This window comes from Rhizophagus irregularis, chromosome 12, assembly GCF_026210795.1.
Source record: "Rhizophagus irregularis chromosome 12, complete sequence".
In the NCBI taxonomy this organism is placed as follows: Eukaryota; Fungi; Glomeromycota; class Glomeromycetes; order Glomerales; family Glomeraceae; genus Rhizophagus; species Rhizophagus irregularis.
Genome location: NC_089440.1, coordinates 4,661,076 through 4,679,111, shown reverse-complemented (window position 1 = coordinate 4,679,111; position 18,036 = coordinate 4,661,076). Strand labels below are relative to the sequence as shown.

The following is an 18,036-nucleotide window of genomic DNA, read 5'->3' as shown; positions in this document are numbered from 1 at the left end:
TTTGGCACTAAGACTGAATTGGATGCTGATATGGTTTATAAGTTCTTACAGAAGTTGTTTTCTAATCCATATGATTTTGGAGATTTTATTTGTGATGCACCTATTCCAGATTGCGAGAGGTAAAAAAATGGTTTCACTGAAAACTAGAAACCCTCTATTTGTAAAATCCAGCAATCGCATTCATGACTTCTTGTTGGCATAAGACATTCGTCACATAGAGTTATAGCCAACTCATTTTTTAGCCTATCCAGCTGACTCTCGGTGGTTGGTGCATGATTTTGGTAGTATTCATTGAATTCATTCTGCTCTTCTTCATTTATGTCTTCATCTATATCTTCATCTGTGTCTTCATCCATATCTTCATCTCCTTTTATATGATAGATGCTGAATTCATTTCTATATTCATCATTAGGATTTGTGAATATTCTTTGTATATTGTAATCTATAATGTTGAATGTTGTAGGTTTCTTTTTTGATAATATTTCTACTAAGTCTAATAATGCATATGCTAATTCTTTATCCTCTGAGAAGTTCTTAATGATATCTGAAAATCTTTCATATATTGCCATCTCATCTGGTAGAATAGAATATCTTATTCGTGATAAAAGTGATGGATGTATCCATATATCATCACCTTCTAACATCTCATCAAATATTTCTACTAGCTCTTCTAATCCAGATACTAACATACTTTCTTTGCTAAATTCGGAATCTAAAGCTTTTAAATATGCTATATCTAAATACCACATTATTTCCTTTACCCATTCTTCTATGTTGAGTTCAAACTGGCCTAGTATACGTCTTAGTAATGGTCTGTATTGTGACATCTTGTAAGTCTTTTATATGTGAATCTTTTATTCAATTACATTTTTTCTCGGTATAAGGGTAATTGCTTGCCTTGCTATTCCGCTCTATTGACTCCATGGCTGGTTTCCTGAATGGGTTAATATTCCTTACCTTTTTTGGCTCCGTTAGCTTTGAAATCCTATTTCTTGTTCGGTTAATTTGTCGTCGGGCTGGATGTGTGTCTCGCTACCGCTCCACCCACCTCGGCCTCAACGGTCTCGCAGTACTCATCTGGCCCCTTAGGGCCTCAGGAATCCCCATATATCCGCCACAATCTGGGACAACATCTGGAACAAATATATATACCAAATAACTAGAAAACAATAGAAAAGGAAGCAATAACGGATATAATGAGAGGGTTGTCCCGGATGTGGCAGATGTGGCAGATGTTTCAGAAAAAATATGAGAGGACATCCCCCCAGAAAAAGTTTTATTTTTACCCCCCCAGATCCGCCAAATCCGGAACATCTGGAACAAGTCAGGATTCCGTCTAATAATCTGTTGGAAGCAGTGAGACAGCAAACCAGGTAAGTTAGCAGGTAAGCCCCTAGAAGGTCTATAGAGCCAGTAAGACCAACCCCGTCCCGCCCCCGTCAGAAAAAATAAGTAATTGAACAATGGGTATACCATAAGTAACCTATAAGGACAGATAACATGTATACCCCGCACGCAGTATCAGTAATCCCCGAACTTGTAGGCCATATCCTGGAACGCATTCCAAGTAGCAATTTCGGGCCACATCTTCTAGAAGTCAGCCCAATTTGGAGAGCCGAAGCTGAACGAGTACTCTGGAAGCGGCATAAAAAAGCCAAGGAGGCATACGACAGGGCAGTAGAAAAGAAGGAAAAAGCAAATGATGCTCTTGGCCAATCATTGGAAGAGAAGGGTATCCTCCGTGAACTTGAATGGGAGGCATATCAAAAGGCTTGTAAAGAGTTAACGGACACTAGAAAAGAGCTAACTATAGTAAAAGGAGCTCTTGAGCGGTTTGGATTTCAGATATATGTAGTTTGAAAAAGGGGAAGAGAAGATTTAGAGCAGTCGTAAAGGTTCGTGGTTTATAGTTTTTTTTTTACCCCTAGAAAATAACCAGATATAACCGGAGGATTGCAGAATTGCAGGACCACAGGACTACAGGAGGGTAACCTGTTAGGAGTGCAGATCTTTGGAAAAAATATTCGGCAATTGAAGATTAGGTAACTATAAATTAGTACTCGATTTGATAGAACAAAAAATGACTGCCCAAACTAGCACTCAAGCTCAAGTTATCCCCAAGTTCGGTGAACAAAAGAAGGCTTTTAGTATTGATGAGCTTAAATGGCTCATTAACGCTGCAAAGAATATGAGGGATCTCAATCAAGCTAAAGGTTATCTTTGCAGTTACTTTATCCCCTGCTCCAACCCGCATGGAGTCTTCATGTGGCGATCAGAAATCAAAAACCTCGAGCACATCCCTGATAAAAATATTAATAAACTTATCCGTCCAATTACCAAAGTCTTTTACACACAATCTGAACAGGGTCCTTCACAAAAGGTTGAATTTAATATCAACAAATGGTTTATGATCGAATATAGTACTGTATGTGTAGCTACCTGTGACCCTCAAAAATCCCGTATCTTTAAACTAGGTGGCCAACTTTATCTCAATATCTTTCCAGGATTCCTCCATATCCTGCGTCCGATATCCACTTTTGAATCTACAACCCACCTCGCAGTTAAATTTATCTTCTCTCACATTCAGGATATCTGGTGTTCAGGCGATTGGAATCTTACTGAGTATATCATAAAGTGGTTGGCCGGTGTGGCAGCTGGAAGGAAAATGTATTCGATTCTCTACCTGAAATCTGGACAGGGTTGGGGTAAGAGTATTATAACAGATTTCATTCAACGTAGTGTCTTAGGTACTCAACTTGTTTATAAGACCAGCGATCCTCAAACGATTCTTGGAAGTTTCAATGGGCAATTACAAGGTAAGGTTTTTCTCCTCCTCGAGGAAATGCCTACAGAAAAAAGCCAGTGGAATAATCTGTATCGATCATTGAAGGATAAGGTAACAGGCGACATAATGGAAATCCATGAAAAATACAAGACGCCAACACATTACAAAAACTTTATATCCACCATTGTACACTGGTCGAATGACAACATATCAGAGAAAATTCAGGTACCCGATTCTTCACTAATTCTTCACAGATATATATATTATACAATCCCGATACTTATTCCCGATTGGGCTCAGGTTCTTGTTGCATTTCTGGATACAACCGGGCATAAATACTTCATAAGTATTGGATTTCTATTGGTGAAGAATCGGGTTTCTGTTATTTTACAAATAAACGCCCAATATTTACCAAATTAATAACTGAATCTTTTGAAGTTTTAATAAACTATAAGGTGCAAATCGGATAAATATTATGTTAATATCGGATTTCTGATATTTTACTTATATTTATATAATATTTAAGTATTTATTTGGGTTATCATAAAGTATCGTTAAACGATACAATACACGCAGGGCAGTAATTGAAATCACGATATTTCAAATTGTTTTAATCAATTTATTACTATTCGTTGCAATATATTATATAGCAATATACTAATCAATTTTACAGTAATACATTTGCTTGCTATATTTAATCGTTGTTATATAGAAATAAACTACAAATCATTCTTGCGTAATAAAAATATAAACTACAAATTATTATTAATATACGTGCTCTTTTAAATCTAACATTGCATTAATGCATTAATTAAACCTGTTCATCAAGTTCGTTAGGTTCATCATTAATATTATCGATATTATCGATCTCATCTTGTGGTTGTACGTCGGATCCGTACGACTGTGATATCGACCAATCAGGGGCACCTTCAGGCGGTTTTGACTCGTCGATCCACGTTTTATCATCATACCAACGATGTCGTGAAAGTTTTACATGACTTATTTTCTCACCAACTCGGTCAGCCAAGCGAAGTAATTTACGTCCCTATAAAAATGAAAAAGAGATAATAAGCAAATGTATACAATAACTATACAATTGTTTTATTTGATACTTACACGACGTGACCTCCAGGGCTTGTCATAAACATGAAGAACATGTTTATCCGTTTCAATTTTATTCTTAGGACGAACATGATCTTCGATTTCTTTTTTGGTGAGCTCTTCATCAGTTTCAGAAACTTCATCACTGTGGAATCCTCCTTCATTAAATATGGTTTCACAGTCTTCCTTGAATTCTTCCCAAGATAATGATGACGGTTGAAATTCTTTAAGCGAGGCATCATTAATATTGAACATATGCTCGATGCCTTTCTGACGTCGCTCTTTTTTCTATTGCAATCAGATATTAGTGATTAGGATAGAAAGGAACAAGATCAAGGATTTTAATTTCATATTTCGGATGTCTTCAGTACTTACATCTTTTCTTCGAGAATTCGTTCCTTTTCTCTTCTTTTCAAATCTAGTCTTATCCAGATCAAGGCTAACCATCCAGCTTTCTCTACGATGGCGGTGTAGATTCTGTAAGACCCATTTCAATTCTATATCTTTGTATTGAAACCTTCCGGTCAAGACTCTAGCGATCTCCTTCATGATGTGTTTTGAAACGTGTGGTGCAATTTCTACCCATTTTTTGGTATGATCCAATTGCAATGAATCATCGAGACCGCTAAGTATCTGCACGACCTCATCCTTAATTTTATAAAAAAATATCGATTAAAAAATTTTGCTGAATAACCAATAGTTACTTGATACTCACATGGAACAACTTATATTGATCTTCGTCCATATCTTCAAGCAAAACCCGAGCACGTCGACGATATCCAGTTTCTGGTTCTGGCGTGAGTGATGTATTTTGTCTACTCCTTGGAACTGGTGTTGTCTGAGGGGTTGATGGCCATTCAGCTTGTAGGTCGTTCCTTGTTTGAGATTTCTTGAGGGTCCGAACTTCTTCCGTAAGTGCAGTGATAGCTCTGCTTAGGGCTTCGATATCTGTAAATTGAAATCATGACATTATATTCAAAATATGTAAAATAAAAAACATAATTATTATATTATAACCATACCATCATTCCTATTATATCTTGTAGTTGAACACCCTCCTTGTTGACTTGGTGAACGACTATCTGAATAATTAGTCCTATTATGTCTTGTAGTCGAACGTCCTCTTTGTTGACTTGGTGAACGACTATCTGAATAATTAGAATAAGAAGAACGTCTAGACTTGTTCCTTCTTGAACGATAACGGTGACGACGATGTGGTGACATTGAGTTTGTTTGATGATGGTTGTAAGAGGTTAAATTTGTTGTAGATAAGCGTCTTAAGCTTATTTTCTTAATTTTGAAAGGTCTTCTTCCACGCATTTTTACCAAAATTTGTTAAAGGATAAAAAAAAAAACAATACAATAAGGTAAAAGACGTTCTTTTATACCTTTATTTATTTCCACAATTAAAATATTATGATTATTAATAATATTTTTTTTTTCCTATAATTAGATTAAATGTAATGATTACGATTTTTTTTTTAATGATTTAGATCAAAGTATAATGATATGGCAGAGAAAAAAAAATCAGTTCGTGGGAAGAAAGGGGTCTTTATATATATTTTTTTTTGTCATATGAGGACCGATAGGTCTGTCGAAAGTAACGAAATAGTCTATTAAATAAGCTTTTTTTGATTGAATTTTTTTTTCCTTTTTTTTCATGCCGATAAGTCTATTGAAAATAACGAAATAGTCTATTGAAGTATAAGCTTTTTTTTGATTCAAATAAAGGAACTTATATTGATTTAAATACAATAAATACAATAAATTGATAGTAACCTAATATGGTCAACAATGTCAATTATCAATCATACTAATATATCCGTTCATCGAAGAACCGGAAATTCATTTTTAATAAAATTTTTTATATTATTATTTACAATGACGAGAAAATACCGAAGAACAAAAGCTGTCTTTGTAAAGAAATCCTATAATTTTAAACAGAAAACATCAAATAAAGTTCCGTGTCATTGCAATAAATGTAAAGGTAACATGGTTGATCCACGTACAAAAAATAGTCATAGTTTAAAAAGGGATATTAGACCAAGAGGAGTTATTGAAGAAATTATAGATTTAAATCAAGTTTCATCTGATGACCTAAACCAAGATACATCGGTAGACCTCTTGAATGATCCAATGGAAATAGAATCACATAATTCAGATGATGGTCATCATGAACCTATTGTTGATGAGGAAAATTATTCGTTTCTTCCCAAAAAATCGAAATCATCAAAAGCCAAATCGAAAGATAAACGAAAACATATCGGTAGTGGAAATTCCAAGAATGTATCATACCCTATTGTTGTTATTGAACAAAGTATTTCAGATGATGATACTAGTGATGCTGATGATGAAGAAAACGATCAAGTTGATAATGACTTTGATCCTATCGAAGAAATACCAAATGAATCTTCATCCGGCTGGTTTGACGCACCGGAAAATACATACGGTGATGATCCAGAAGCCTCCTTCATTGATTTTACTGAAGACTTTCATTGGATTGTTTTATGGATCTTATTATATCAAGAGAGATATAAGTTATCCGATGTCACTACCGATTCTTTAGTCAAATTTTTTAGATATCTTTTGGTTCTTTTGGATGCAAACACGTACAATTCTTTTCCTACATCTTTGTATATGGCACGTAAAAAACTTGGCGTCTGTGCTCATATTGTCAAATTCGCATCGTGTGAAAAGTGTTGCAAATTGTATAATGTAACAGAAGTATCAACTAACGACCCTTACCAAGTTCCAGCCACAATTCATTGTACCTATGTAGATTTTCCGGATCATCCGATGGCAAATCAAAGAAAAAAGTGCAATGCTACACTTGCTAAGAAAGTTCCGGTTACTAACGGAACAATCTATCGACCTTCTTTAACGTTCCCTACTGTTAGTTTAAAACACCAATTACAATTAATGTATAATCGAAAAGGATTTGAGAAATTATGTAGAAAATGGGCGGACCGTAACGATTCTCAATTTTTGAATGATATTTATGACGGAAAGATCTGGAAAACCTTTCAGGATCATCGTCAAAATATACCATTTTTCCGGAAAGATGTCTCAGACCGCCACTTAGGCATCATGTTAAATATCGACTGGTTCCAACCATTCGATAATTCAACTTATAGTATAGGAGCTCTATATGGTGTAATATGTAACCTGCCTCGAAATGAAAGATTCAAGCCATCAAATATTTTGACAATGGCTTTAATTCCGGGGCCAAATGAGCCTAGTTTACATCAACTAAACCATTATATAGCTCCCATCATCGATCAATTAATCGAGTTATGGAATGGGATTGAACTATCGAAAACATACGAAAGCTCTACCGGAAAATCTATTCGAGCCGCAGTAATATGCTGCTCATGTGATATTCCAGCCGCGAGAAAACTCTGCGGTCATATCTCTGCGCGAGTGGCTTGTCATAGATGCTTAAAAAAGGCTCAATATGATGATCGAAATCAACCGAATTTTGGCGGATTTGATGATATTGATGAATGGTTTGTCGAAAGAGATATCAACCAGGTTCGAAGGGATGCGCGAGAATGGTTGAATTGCAATACTAAAGATGCTAGAAATAGTCACGTCCATAATACTTTAGTACGGTGGTCAGAAATGTATCGACTTCCGTACTTTGATTCAGTGCGATTTCTCACAGTGGATCCAATGCATTGTTTGTTCTTGGGTATTGCTAAGTGGATCGTGACCAGACTGTGGATCGAGGAGGGCCGATTGACACAAAAAGATTTAGAAACAATGCAAAAAAGGGCAAATGCAATAAAAGTTCCAGCAGATATCGGTAGAATTCCCTACAAAATTGCTACAGGTGAAGGCTTTTCAAGGTTCACCGCTGATCAATGGAAGACTTTTATCTTAATTTATGCCACTTCCATAACATGGGATCTGCTTCAAGAATCGGATAAATTGATACTCGCCAATTTTGTCCGTGCATGCAATATTCTTGTATGCAGATCTATAACAACGAATGGGTTAGAAGAAGCTCATAAAAATCTTCTAGAAGTGGCAAAGCTCATTGAAGAAAATTACGGCGCAGAAAAAATTACGCCGAATTTACATTTATGCTTACATATTTGCCATTGTGCGTTAGACTATGGACCATTATACGCGTTCTGGTGTTTCAGTTACGAACGCATGAACGGTCTATTAGGTAATTCCAGATTTCCGAACTTATCAATATAATTAAATCAATTTATTAAATAGTCTATATTTATAGGATCGTATCATAGCAGTAATAGAAGAATCGAACCAGAATTATTAAAAACCATTCAATTCAACTCTCTTCTTGATCAGTTTTCTTCATGCGCCCAAGACCATCAACATTTATCGACTTGTATCACACTAATTACACCGAAAGAAACTACCGGCAGTCTTGTAATTCATGATGAAATTAATGGAATAGATTACCGGGAATTTTTATCAATGTCTAGAAACGTGGAAGAAATGGCCGGAACAGGTTCGGAACCTTTTCCAGGTACTTTTCTTAATCCTAAAAAGATAGACACCAACCTTTCAAAAGAAGTATTAGATTTGTTGGTTGAATATTACCGCAATGCCTATGGAAAAGATTTCGCAGCACTATCAGATATCCATGCTGCTCCTTCTGCTATACCGGTATTACCAAAAGTGAACACTTATGGACGACTAAAAATTGGATCCGAAGTTTTTGGGTCAATGTATTCTAAAAGGCACGTCACATCGGCCAAAATATTATCCCAATTTCTCCATGATAATACTAAAGATACTTATCCCGGTATTGTTCAATTTTATTTTGAACATATTATACATTTTCCGGAAGGTTCTGTAAATCATTCCCTAGCATTTGTAAAGTGGTACCTTCTGGCAGAAAATCACAAGACTAGATTTCATTGCACAATTAATGGCGATGAAAATTTGTGCAATATAGAACTATGGAAAAAAGAATTTTATGATCTTAGCAGGGATTGTATTATCCCTGTACATAGTATACTGGGTCGGTTTGTTGAAGGTTCTTTTTCAATAGGACGAAAAGAAACCCGAAAATATGTGTCAGTAATACCGATCAATAGAAAGTTTCATATTTAAAATTTATAATAATACTGTAATATCAATCATGTTTTATATTATGAATATTATAAATATACAAATAAATAAATATATAATAATTATTATTAAACCTTTAAATTTCTCACCGTCTAATATCAATGTTCTATCAGTATTATTATCGGACATGTGATGTTTTACCGATGCTTATTTATAAATTAATGACAGATCATGACAGATCGGGTGTTTATTTATTAGTCATCGGGAAATCCGGAAGGTAATCAATTTGTTACTTATTATCAGCTGATCAAATTTGATATACGTTTAGAATCTATCGGCTTCTTATATAATAGAATCAATAGGCCTATCGGGATACTGATTATTTAATGATAAAAAAAATAAGAGCCGGTTAAGAACCGAAACCTGATTGGTCCCGATTCTTAACTGGCTCTTAATACACCGATTCTTCATCATTTGACCAGTGGTACTCACTAATGAAAATGCTCTCAGAGTGGAGAATGACGATAGGCGCACAGTGTTCTTAGATGTGTCACCATCCCGCAAGGGAGACCTCAACTACTTTAAGAAACTCAGTGACGCTATGAAATACCCAGGCGCCAGTGAGGCATTCTATGCTTACTTGAGAGCCATTGCAGATGCTTACCCAGACTTCAATGGGAATCCACCACCTATGACAACATCTAAGCAGGATCACATCATATCGACTCTCCCACCCCTATTTCAATTCATAAAGGACACTTACCTCATAGTAAAAAATCATATAACCGACCTACCTGTTCAAGAATTTTATAGGGTATATACTTCATACTGTGAAACTCATTGCATTACACCCCTATCAAAGATAAACGCTTCTAGAATCCTATCAAATGAGTTGGGTATAAATAGCAGAAAAATACGTGTAGGTAAGGCAACACCACGAGTTTACAGCATATCCAGGGAGGACCTTTACAAGAAGTTTCTCACCAAAAAATGGATCCACGAAACAGATGAAATCAATATAGAAGGAATAGATGTAGAAACTCCTGAGAAGCCCACATCTGATCCAAATGCCTTGGTGAAGTTCTTAGCAAATATATATAATCCAGCTAGTAAATCGCAAGTAGATCAAGAGGAAGTGGAGCCAGTTGTTGAGAAACCTGCTGAGGAAAAACCCGCTCCTGTTGAGAAGAAGCCTACTGAAGAGAAACCAGTTTCCAAAAAGACTCCACCACCAGTACCACTTAAGCCCGATTGCTTGAAGGTAAAACCCGCACCTGTCATCAATGAGGATCCTATTCCTGAGGAATCTCCAGCTCCTATAGAATCAGATACTGATGAACCTATAGATAGCTTCTCAGACTGTTATTTATCTGATGAGGAACCTGATCAAGAAAATGAGCCGCCTGCTGAGGAACCTGCATTTAAAGCTGATGATGACTACGACGTTTTAGATGACTTGCTATCTGACTCAGATTTTACAACTGTGAACCCAGTTCCTGAGCAACAACCCGAGTCTCCCGCAGAATTTTCTGCATCTGTCACTAAGCCTGACCCAGAACCGGCTCCTGAAGAGCAACCTATCCCAGAACCTGACACAGAACTAGAAGTTGACTGGGACCCTGAACCAAAGGAAGGTACTCGAGCACACTGGGCTTGGCATGAAAGGCACCGATGTGATCGTAAGCCATGGGTCAAGAATTCAAAGGACCAGGTCTTCAATGATCTCTACAATACAGGTAAGGATTTATGGGCTAAGTACCAAGACGTGTCAGACAACTATGACTGGGAAATACTCGCGTTTGAAGTAGAGGAATGTCCCACAACACGTATTGAGGACGAGTACCAGTACTACCTTAGGGAGGTAGTAGACCGCTTCAAGGACTGGATCGAATATAATGGGAACTTACCTAAAACACCTAGCCGTAAAGAACTCGCAGATCTAATAAGAATATACAAGGAGGATCGTGATGCCGAGATTATCCCTACCACCTCTGGTTATGAAACTATGAAGATGAATAAAGGTAAGGCACGAGAAATCCCAGAGGAGTGTCCAAAGACCGATATGGAACGCCAGTGGGAGGCTGCTAATGGATTTGTAGACGAGTTGGATATTGATGAGGCCTGTGATATGATTGACTCCTTTTAATAAGATAAGCGCCTCTTAGTTATCTTATATTTTTTATATAAAAAACCTATATTACAATTGAATACAATTCATAGTTATATCAAATGGCCTATTCAAAAATTGCACGTGCTTTACCTACAAGACCAGATATCAAAGAACTACAGTATTCAGGCGCAAGATTTTCTAGAGGAGCTATTGCCAGACTTGGACAGCAACTCCAATCCCGGTATCTGACACATAAATTTCAGATTCTGCTCCCCTATGAAAACTGGAAACCCGGTGGATGGACATCAGGAAACCAACCAGCCAGCCTCTTCTCACTCTTGGACCACTACGACGAAGCACAACTACCGGATGACGCAGACCCTGATTATTTTGAACGATTCATAATTTATGTGAGAGATGCCCCACCGGTTGCAGGGGTTGCAACGGGGAGCTAAATGATTGCCTGTATGAATGCCTGAAATATATCTACGGCACATTCTCTAAAATGCCAAAGTCAATCAAAAAGCCCAAGTATATCAAAAAGGCATTAGGTCTCAATCGTGATGCTCCAGTTCCAGTCTCATATATGGATAAGGTTGAACAACTTGCAGGAAGCCTTGCACTTAATATTGTAGGGGATTCCACTCGAATTTCCAAGAGCAAATCTGACAGACGTGCAACCCTCATCCTGTCTGAAGGCCACTACTCTCTTGCACTGAATCCTGGAAGACTTCACCCTAGTAAATTAGATAGAAAACAAAAGTCTCCCTTTGTTTATCGTGAAGATGGGGTTAATAATGTAGTAACAATATACAATTGTAAGACAGTTAAGTCTCTTACAGTTGGACAGTTTCAGAAAGGTAAGAACTCTGATAGTTACTCCTTCATCCCTATCGAGAAGAATTGTAAAACTGGAATATATGAAACACTTGAGGAAACATACCAGAGGATCCATGAAGAGCGGGATTCCTTCCTACAGACTACAAAGAAGTTCGGTCTAGGAATCGACTTATCTTATCACAACTGGTCGTACAAGAGAACTGCACTCTGGCTTTTTGAACGGTTTAGTGTAGGGGTTCCAGCCAATGATCCTCTTGACCCTATAGAAGCAGAGTGGATAAATGATGCTATGATAGGAGGTCTTATCTGGGCAGACAATGAATGGAAGGGCTATGGAAGGCAATACGATGTGACAAGTTTGTATCCAAGTATTCAGCAATCAAATGCAAACTTTCCAATCCGACAAGGTAAGTTTCAAATACTCAAAGACTTTGTAGACCACAGAGGTTATGCCTTGTATGGATTATTTCGTGCTAAGGTAAGTGGTAATGATATTCTCTTCCGACAGAATAAGAGGGGAGTCTATACATTCATTGACTTACAACGAGCAAAGAAACTTGGACTCGATATACAGTTAATCCAGGATGGAAAGCCAAATGCCTTGATATATGACAGAGAAGCAAGAATTCCTGGGACTGTAATATTTGGTGAGTATGTCCACTTTCTCTTCAATATAAAGAACCAGGGTGGCGTGGCCGGTCGTGTTGCAAAGAGAGTTCTCAATACACTATGGGGAGCACTCTGCCAGAGGAAACGCAATTACAAGACACTCACCACAGATCAAACAGATCCATTCAAGTTTCCAGAAGGCCACACACTTGACTCCATCGTACCAGTAGGATCTGACCAGTGGCGATTCCAATTCACAAACCCAGGTAGTCCCTTCAAGGGTGAGTATCCTAGGATTGCTCCATTCTTATTAGCACATGGACGGAAGACGACTTCAGAGTTATTAGAACCATATAAGGATAAAGTACGACGCATCCATACAGATGGATTTATTCTAGAGGAACAGCCGAGTAGTCCTACACTTATCACTTGTCCAGAAAATGCATCCAAAGCATTGAAAGCTCTTAAGTTTGAAATCGCAGGATACTGCCATGTGAAAAATGCAAACAAGGTTATCTGGACATGATTGCCAAGAATGCAGTTGGATTTACAGTAGGTATATATATTTTTTCTTGCTTGAATGTAAAGTCAATTTGAAGATTCCTATTTATTACAAAGTACAAAAAAGTATAAGGAATCATGTCAACATATACTGAATTAGCAAGCATTATTAACCGCACTGACAGCATTAGTGATGAAGTTATTTATGATGCATCATACAATCAGTTCACTATTGTCTCTGATGAAACTGTCCTCAAGATTATCCGTGCATTAAAAGACACTATAGTAGTCGCATTAGTATCTGGGTTTAGCAAAACCAGCTACCTTGTCCAGGATCATGTGAAGTATATCAAGAGAATCCAGACAGCAAAGTCTCCTGTATCATATGTGAAGTTCGTGGCCAGAAAACTCTTCCCAGATAATGCAGCATATACTGCTAAGATAGCAAAGATTCGTGAATCATACAAGAATAAACAAGCTCTTTTAGACAAACTTGAGGCCCTCTTCGAGTTGTATTATAATGTAACTAAGGACTCATTAACAGGTCCCCCAAAGCGAGCTGTCACTATGAATGAGGCTGAGAAAACCTTAGCAGAACTTCTTGCATAAGCGGCTCCTGTACGAATTTAGTTTATATTTTTTATCCATTTGTAATGGGCATACAGTAATTGAAGATGGCTATAGTATAAGTAACATAACATCATGTTGGACCAATTACCAGTAGAAATAGTCGAACGCATTGTTGCAAAGATCCCAGATACTGACCTTATTGCAGCGAGTAAAGTAGATAGTGTGTGGTGGCAGGAAGTTCGTCAAGAAGCATATAAGAGATGGAAAAATTACGCTACTACAATTGGGCATGTCCAAGCTCTTGGAAAGCCGTTTGAAAAAGGGAATATTGACTGGATATCATTTGAAGATGTAAACGACTTCTATAAAAGATGGATAGACCGCCTCACCGAGGATCAGCTTTATATTATGGAGAAAATGCTTAGGAATGGGATGGTCGTGAACCCCCAAGAGAGGGAAACCATAGAGCATGCATTAAGTGAACAAAGATGGGGAGGCGACCCTTGGGGACTGAACTGGGAGTGGAACGAATGGACTCAACAGGAGTAGCTTATTTATCGGGTATCCTCATATTTCTCGACAAGGACTGATGACTATGTAACCTTATCATCAGGTATCCTTGCATTTTTTCGACAAGGATTGATGACCATGTAACTTTATCATCAGGTATCCTTGCATTTTTTTGACAAGGATTGATGACCATGTAACTTTATCATCAGGTATCCTTGCATTTTTTTGACAAGGATTGATGACCATGTAACTTTATCATCAGGTATCCTTGCATTTTTTTTCGACAAGGACTGATGACCATGTCACTTGGTTATTGTAAATTGAAGAAAACTATTAGGTATGTAGACACATACAGAAAAAAGACATGTCTTACCCTTATATAGCTAACCCTATAACTGGACGTCCAATTATTATCAGTGGAGATACCTTTAATCGAATAGTTATGGAATCCCATGATTATATTGATGGAAGGCTTGTCTGTAGACAAACTGCACCTCCACCTGAAGAGCAACCTGTATATTTAAATACAGATACAGGACGTTATGTTCGACGTGGTACTAGAACATATCATAGACTGATTGAGAGTGACTATGAGGTAGTTGAGGATTACTACCTTGTCCATTATGAAGAAGAGGCGCTTATAGAGGAAATCATCAATGAAACACGCTATAATGAGGAAAATCTTGATGGGCAGCGGTTAACTTTCAATGATATACAACAAATCAGGGCCGCTATTCAGGCTGACCAAGATGAATATGATGATTTTATCTTACAGCAAGATACGACTAATGGAACACCTTCCTCTGGTCCTTCCGGTCATCCACGAACTTTGGAGGACCATACCCCGAGACTTGCAGAGCTTAATATTGAGTTGTGTAGGGAATGTCTCATGCCTGTAAGCCCAAGTGACTTAACGGACAAGTTGTGCAAGGACTGCTCCGAATAGTTACTTAATTTTGAATAATTCTTTTTTACATAAAGAAAGATAGCCATGTCAACATCAATCGTAATAAACCAGTGCCAAAACTGTGGAGTAATCACTCCAAAAACAGCACATAGAGGATTATCCAGTGTATTATACAGACAGATTATAAAGAAGATTAGTGATGAGAATGACCCTCTACAAGCCTTGGGACTTGCTAGGGATAAGTTAGTTCAGATCATTCGTCGGGCAAGTAATGTGGACTTTACACAATTGTTTACACAAAGACTGGATATGAAAATTATGGATGGAGAGCCATATGAAGATATTAGGAAGTGGCTTCTCGAACAGCTTATAGCCATAGGTTGTGATAGTGGAGAAATTGCCTTATATCAATTTCTAAGGGATACATATCCAGATGGTATCGACGAGCCTTTCAATACATTCTATGAGAACTATGTAAATCATATAAGTAATTCAATGACTAAAAACTTTGCTTCTCGTGCCTTAGGAGCAATAGGGTTGAAGGCTAAGATGTTAAGGATTGACTTTGAAGGCCGTAAAAAAAGTGCTATGATTCTTAGAGCTTCTGCAGACGAATTACTTGATATTCTCACAAGATACTATTAATCCCTACTTGTAATGCTCGACGGTCCATGTGGCTCTTAGAAAAGATCTGTAGAAGGACTTCAATACCTTCTATTATTTTTTTATTATCCAGAGGGCGACTAGACTTCAGGGCTTCATATCGGGAGAATAACTCCTTCACATTCTCAGTTTTCAGAGTTTCAGTCTTTGCAGTCCTACCCTGTACTTTTGCTAAGAAGTCCTGAAAGTCAGCTCCTAGGGTCTTACCAGAGAGTCCATAAGCTTCCCGAAAGACAAATTTAATCCAGGTATCTGTATTCTTGGCTAAGACACCAGGTACAAGTAAATGTTGACGCTCTTTAGGGGATGGAAATACCCGAGCAAATTCAATCAAGTGTCCACCTTTTTTTGCTTCAGATACAGCTTTCTGACCATAGGGACTAAACTTGGATCGAACTGTGATTGAACTGGGTTCAGACTGAGATCGAACTGGGTTCAAACTTGGATCAAACTGAGATTGAACTGAGATTGAACTAGGATTGAACTGAGATTGCTCTGTGATCGAACTGAGACTAGTATCCCATCTTACTCGAATGGACAGTGGATCACTTTTAGACCGTCTAAGATCAAACACTACAAATTCACGTTGCAAAGTAAAATCATCAATTACTGGTGCTAATGACTCTGATTCTTCTGTATATAGGCGAATGATTCTCTTAGTATCTGTAAGGCTCCCATGACCTTCATGCAGTGAGATGTAGTTAACATTTTCTCGAATAGCCTTAGGAATGGCAAAGAATCTTTGAGCTACATAAATACATGAAATATTTTTGTGTCGTCCATGTGTAAAGTAACCAGTGATAATATCCTGGATTTTTTTAGGTGCATCCATCAGATCCTCGAAGATTACCACAGTAGCTTGAGTAGGGTCGAAGGAGTCAATCTCTGGAATCTCACTATGGGTTACTGCAGTGAATGGGATCTTCTCCTCTTCGAAAAAATCATGTACAACTGCCCACTTTGGCTCGTCAAGATATCTGCCAACTAAAAGTACTGCATCACATAGTACATACCGATTACCATCCTCCTTTGCCTTCTTGTCACCCATTAACAAGTTAATAATCATAGTTGTCTTACCTGAGTCTGAGCTACCTGCTACGGCTAATCGAAAGGGCCATGATGGAGCAAACTCATTGCCTTGTCTTGAGTCGGTCGTGTACTCATCCAAATTGTATACATAAAGATCCATTTGAATTTTATTCTAACTTAGTTTAAATACTATGTCGACATCAACACCAATTCCAGTTTATACTCCTTCAGAACCTACTGGACCGCCTCCTGCACACTTGGCTAATGAAGAAGACGATGATGAATTAGTTAGAATACTAAAAGCTCATGCAAATTTATTGACTACCAGGGGTCGTTTAACTGTTGATTCAGAGATACAGGAGGCAAATAATCAAATCAAACATATTATTAATATATTAATGTATCGCTGTAAAGCAAAACATGAAGAACTTGGTATTACAAAAGATTTGTTAGTTTTTGCACAAGGTAAGATAAATGCATTTGATGAAACGTTTACTAATTTAGAACGTCAATTAGTTATTATACGTGCTGCCAATGATAATTTCATAGAAGAAAACCATAACCTGCAAAGAGATTATGATACTATGGTAGAGCTTCGTCGACGGGCTATAGGTGAACGTAATCAGGCATGACATGAACGTAATGTATTGCAAGCAGATTATACTCAAGCAGTAAGGGATCGTAATGAGGCTCAAAATGCTGTGAATCGTGGTAATATCATTTTAAATCATTGGCGGCTGAGGGCTACTCGGACTGGAGGACAACTTGTATTGGTTAATGCGCAACTTGGACAGGTTAATGCACAGCTAGCACATGCTAATAATAGGGTGCGTTTTGGGATTCAGACATTAGGGAGACTTAGAAATAGACTTTTCCAACAGATAGCTGCTCTTAGAATTCAGGTACAATGGTTTCGAATTAGACAATTGAACCCTCCTCCACCTATATTAAACAATCCACTAGAGACGATATGGCTACCACTGCGATAGGATTGCCGATTTTTGAGGGTAAAGCTACTGATGATATTGATACATTTGTTAGGCTTTATATGGGTTATCTTGATACTATTAATCTTAACCCATACGCTGCTGGAGGGCCACCAGAGTCTTGGAAAAGAGCTATGGGTATACTTAGAAGCTGCATGGCTGGTGAAGCGGCTGAATGGTTTGATCGAGAAATTACAGGAAAAAATTGGGAACTTTCTGGTATCACTTCAAGAAGTGGAGCTAATTTAGCTGCTTTTGTAGCATTAGTAATACCAGAAGGTGCAGGAGGACCAAATGCAGGTACCTATGTAAATGGGTCTGAAGCACATGTTTATGCTACAGATGCAGCTAATGCATTAGTAACTATTAGAGCAGCATT

At 37.6% G+C, this 18,036-nt stretch overlaps 9 protein-coding genes across 9 annotated transcripts; 7 read left to right on the top strand and 2 right to left on the bottom strand.

Annotated features, from left to right (window-relative positions):
- Nucleotides 1-143: 143 nt before the first annotated feature.
- On the bottom strand, nucleotides 144-827 carry OCT59_004549 (uncharacterized protein; the record flags this gene model as incomplete). Its single annotated transcript, XM_066148357.1, has 1 exon — nucleotides 144-827. One exon carries the CDS (start codon nucleotides 825-827, stop codon nucleotides 144-146), a length of 684 nt encoding a protein of 227 aa, XP_065996963.1.
- A 673-nt stretch (nucleotides 828-1,500) lies between these two features.
- On the top strand, nucleotides 1,501-1,860 carry OCT59_004548 (uncharacterized protein; the record flags this gene model as incomplete). Its single annotated transcript, XM_066148356.1, has 1 exon — nucleotides 1,501-1,860. The coding sequence occupies one exon, from the start codon at nucleotides 1,501-1,503 to the stop codon at nucleotides 1,858-1,860; it is 360 nt and encodes a 119-aa protein (XP_065996962.1).
- A 1,736-nt stretch (nucleotides 1,861-3,596) lies between these two features.
- Nucleotides 3,597-5,206, bottom strand: OCT59_004547 (uncharacterized protein; the record flags this gene model as incomplete). The annotated part of the gene is made up of 5 exons (XM_066148355.1): nucleotides 3,597-3,830; nucleotides 3,902-4,174; nucleotides 4,262-4,534; nucleotides 4,602-4,834; nucleotides 4,909-5,206. The coding sequence occupies 5 exons, from the start codon at nucleotides 5,204-5,206 to the stop codon at nucleotides 3,597-3,599; spliced, it is 1,311 nt and encodes a 436-aa protein (XP_065996961.1).
- Nucleotides 5,207-5,767: 561 nt separating this feature from the next.
- OCT59_004546 (uncharacterized protein) lies at nucleotides 5,768-6,621 on the top strand (the record flags this gene model as incomplete). Its single annotated transcript, XM_066148353.1, has 2 exons — nucleotides 5,768-6,495; nucleotides 6,609-6,621. 2 exons carry the CDS (start codon nucleotides 5,768-5,770, stop codon nucleotides 6,619-6,621), a joined length of 741 nt encoding a protein of 246 aa, XP_065996960.1.
- Nucleotides 6,622-8,332: 1,711 nt separating this feature from the next.
- OCT59_004545 (uncharacterized protein) lies at nucleotides 8,333-11,078 on the top strand (the record flags this gene model as incomplete). The annotated part of the gene is made up of 2 exons (XM_066148352.1): nucleotides 8,333-8,663; nucleotides 9,415-11,078. 2 exons carry the CDS (start codon nucleotides 8,333-8,335, stop codon nucleotides 11,076-11,078), a joined length of 1,995 nt encoding a protein of 664 aa, XP_065996959.1.
- Nucleotides 11,079-11,161: 83 nt separating this feature from the next.
- Nucleotides 11,162-11,497, top strand: OCT59_004544 (uncharacterized protein; the record flags this gene model as incomplete). The annotated part of the gene is made up of 1 exon (XM_066148351.1): nucleotides 11,162-11,497. The coding sequence occupies one exon, from the start codon at nucleotides 11,162-11,164 to the stop codon at nucleotides 11,495-11,497; it is 336 nt and encodes a 111-aa protein (XP_065996958.1).
- A 50-nt stretch (nucleotides 11,498-11,547) lies between these two features.
- OCT59_004543 (uncharacterized protein) lies at nucleotides 11,548-13,017 on the top strand (the record flags this gene model as incomplete). The annotated part of the gene is made up of 1 exon (XM_066148350.1): nucleotides 11,548-13,017. One exon carries the CDS (start codon nucleotides 11,548-11,550, stop codon nucleotides 13,015-13,017), a length of 1,470 nt encoding a protein of 489 aa, XP_065996957.1.
- Nucleotides 13,018-13,130: 113 nt separating this feature from the next.
- On the top strand, nucleotides 13,131-13,601 carry OCT59_004542 (uncharacterized protein; the record flags this gene model as incomplete). The annotated part of the gene is made up of 1 exon (XM_066148349.1): nucleotides 13,131-13,601. The coding sequence occupies one exon, from the start codon at nucleotides 13,131-13,133 to the stop codon at nucleotides 13,599-13,601; it is 471 nt and encodes a 156-aa protein (XP_065996956.1).
- Nucleotides 13,602-13,694: 93 nt separating this feature from the next.
- OCT59_004541 (uncharacterized protein) lies at nucleotides 13,695-14,111 on the top strand (the record flags this gene model as incomplete). Its single annotated transcript, XM_066148348.1, has 1 exon — nucleotides 13,695-14,111. One exon carries the CDS (start codon nucleotides 13,695-13,697, stop codon nucleotides 14,109-14,111), a length of 417 nt encoding a protein of 138 aa, XP_065996955.1.
- Nucleotides 14,112-18,036: the final 3,925 nt, after the last annotated feature.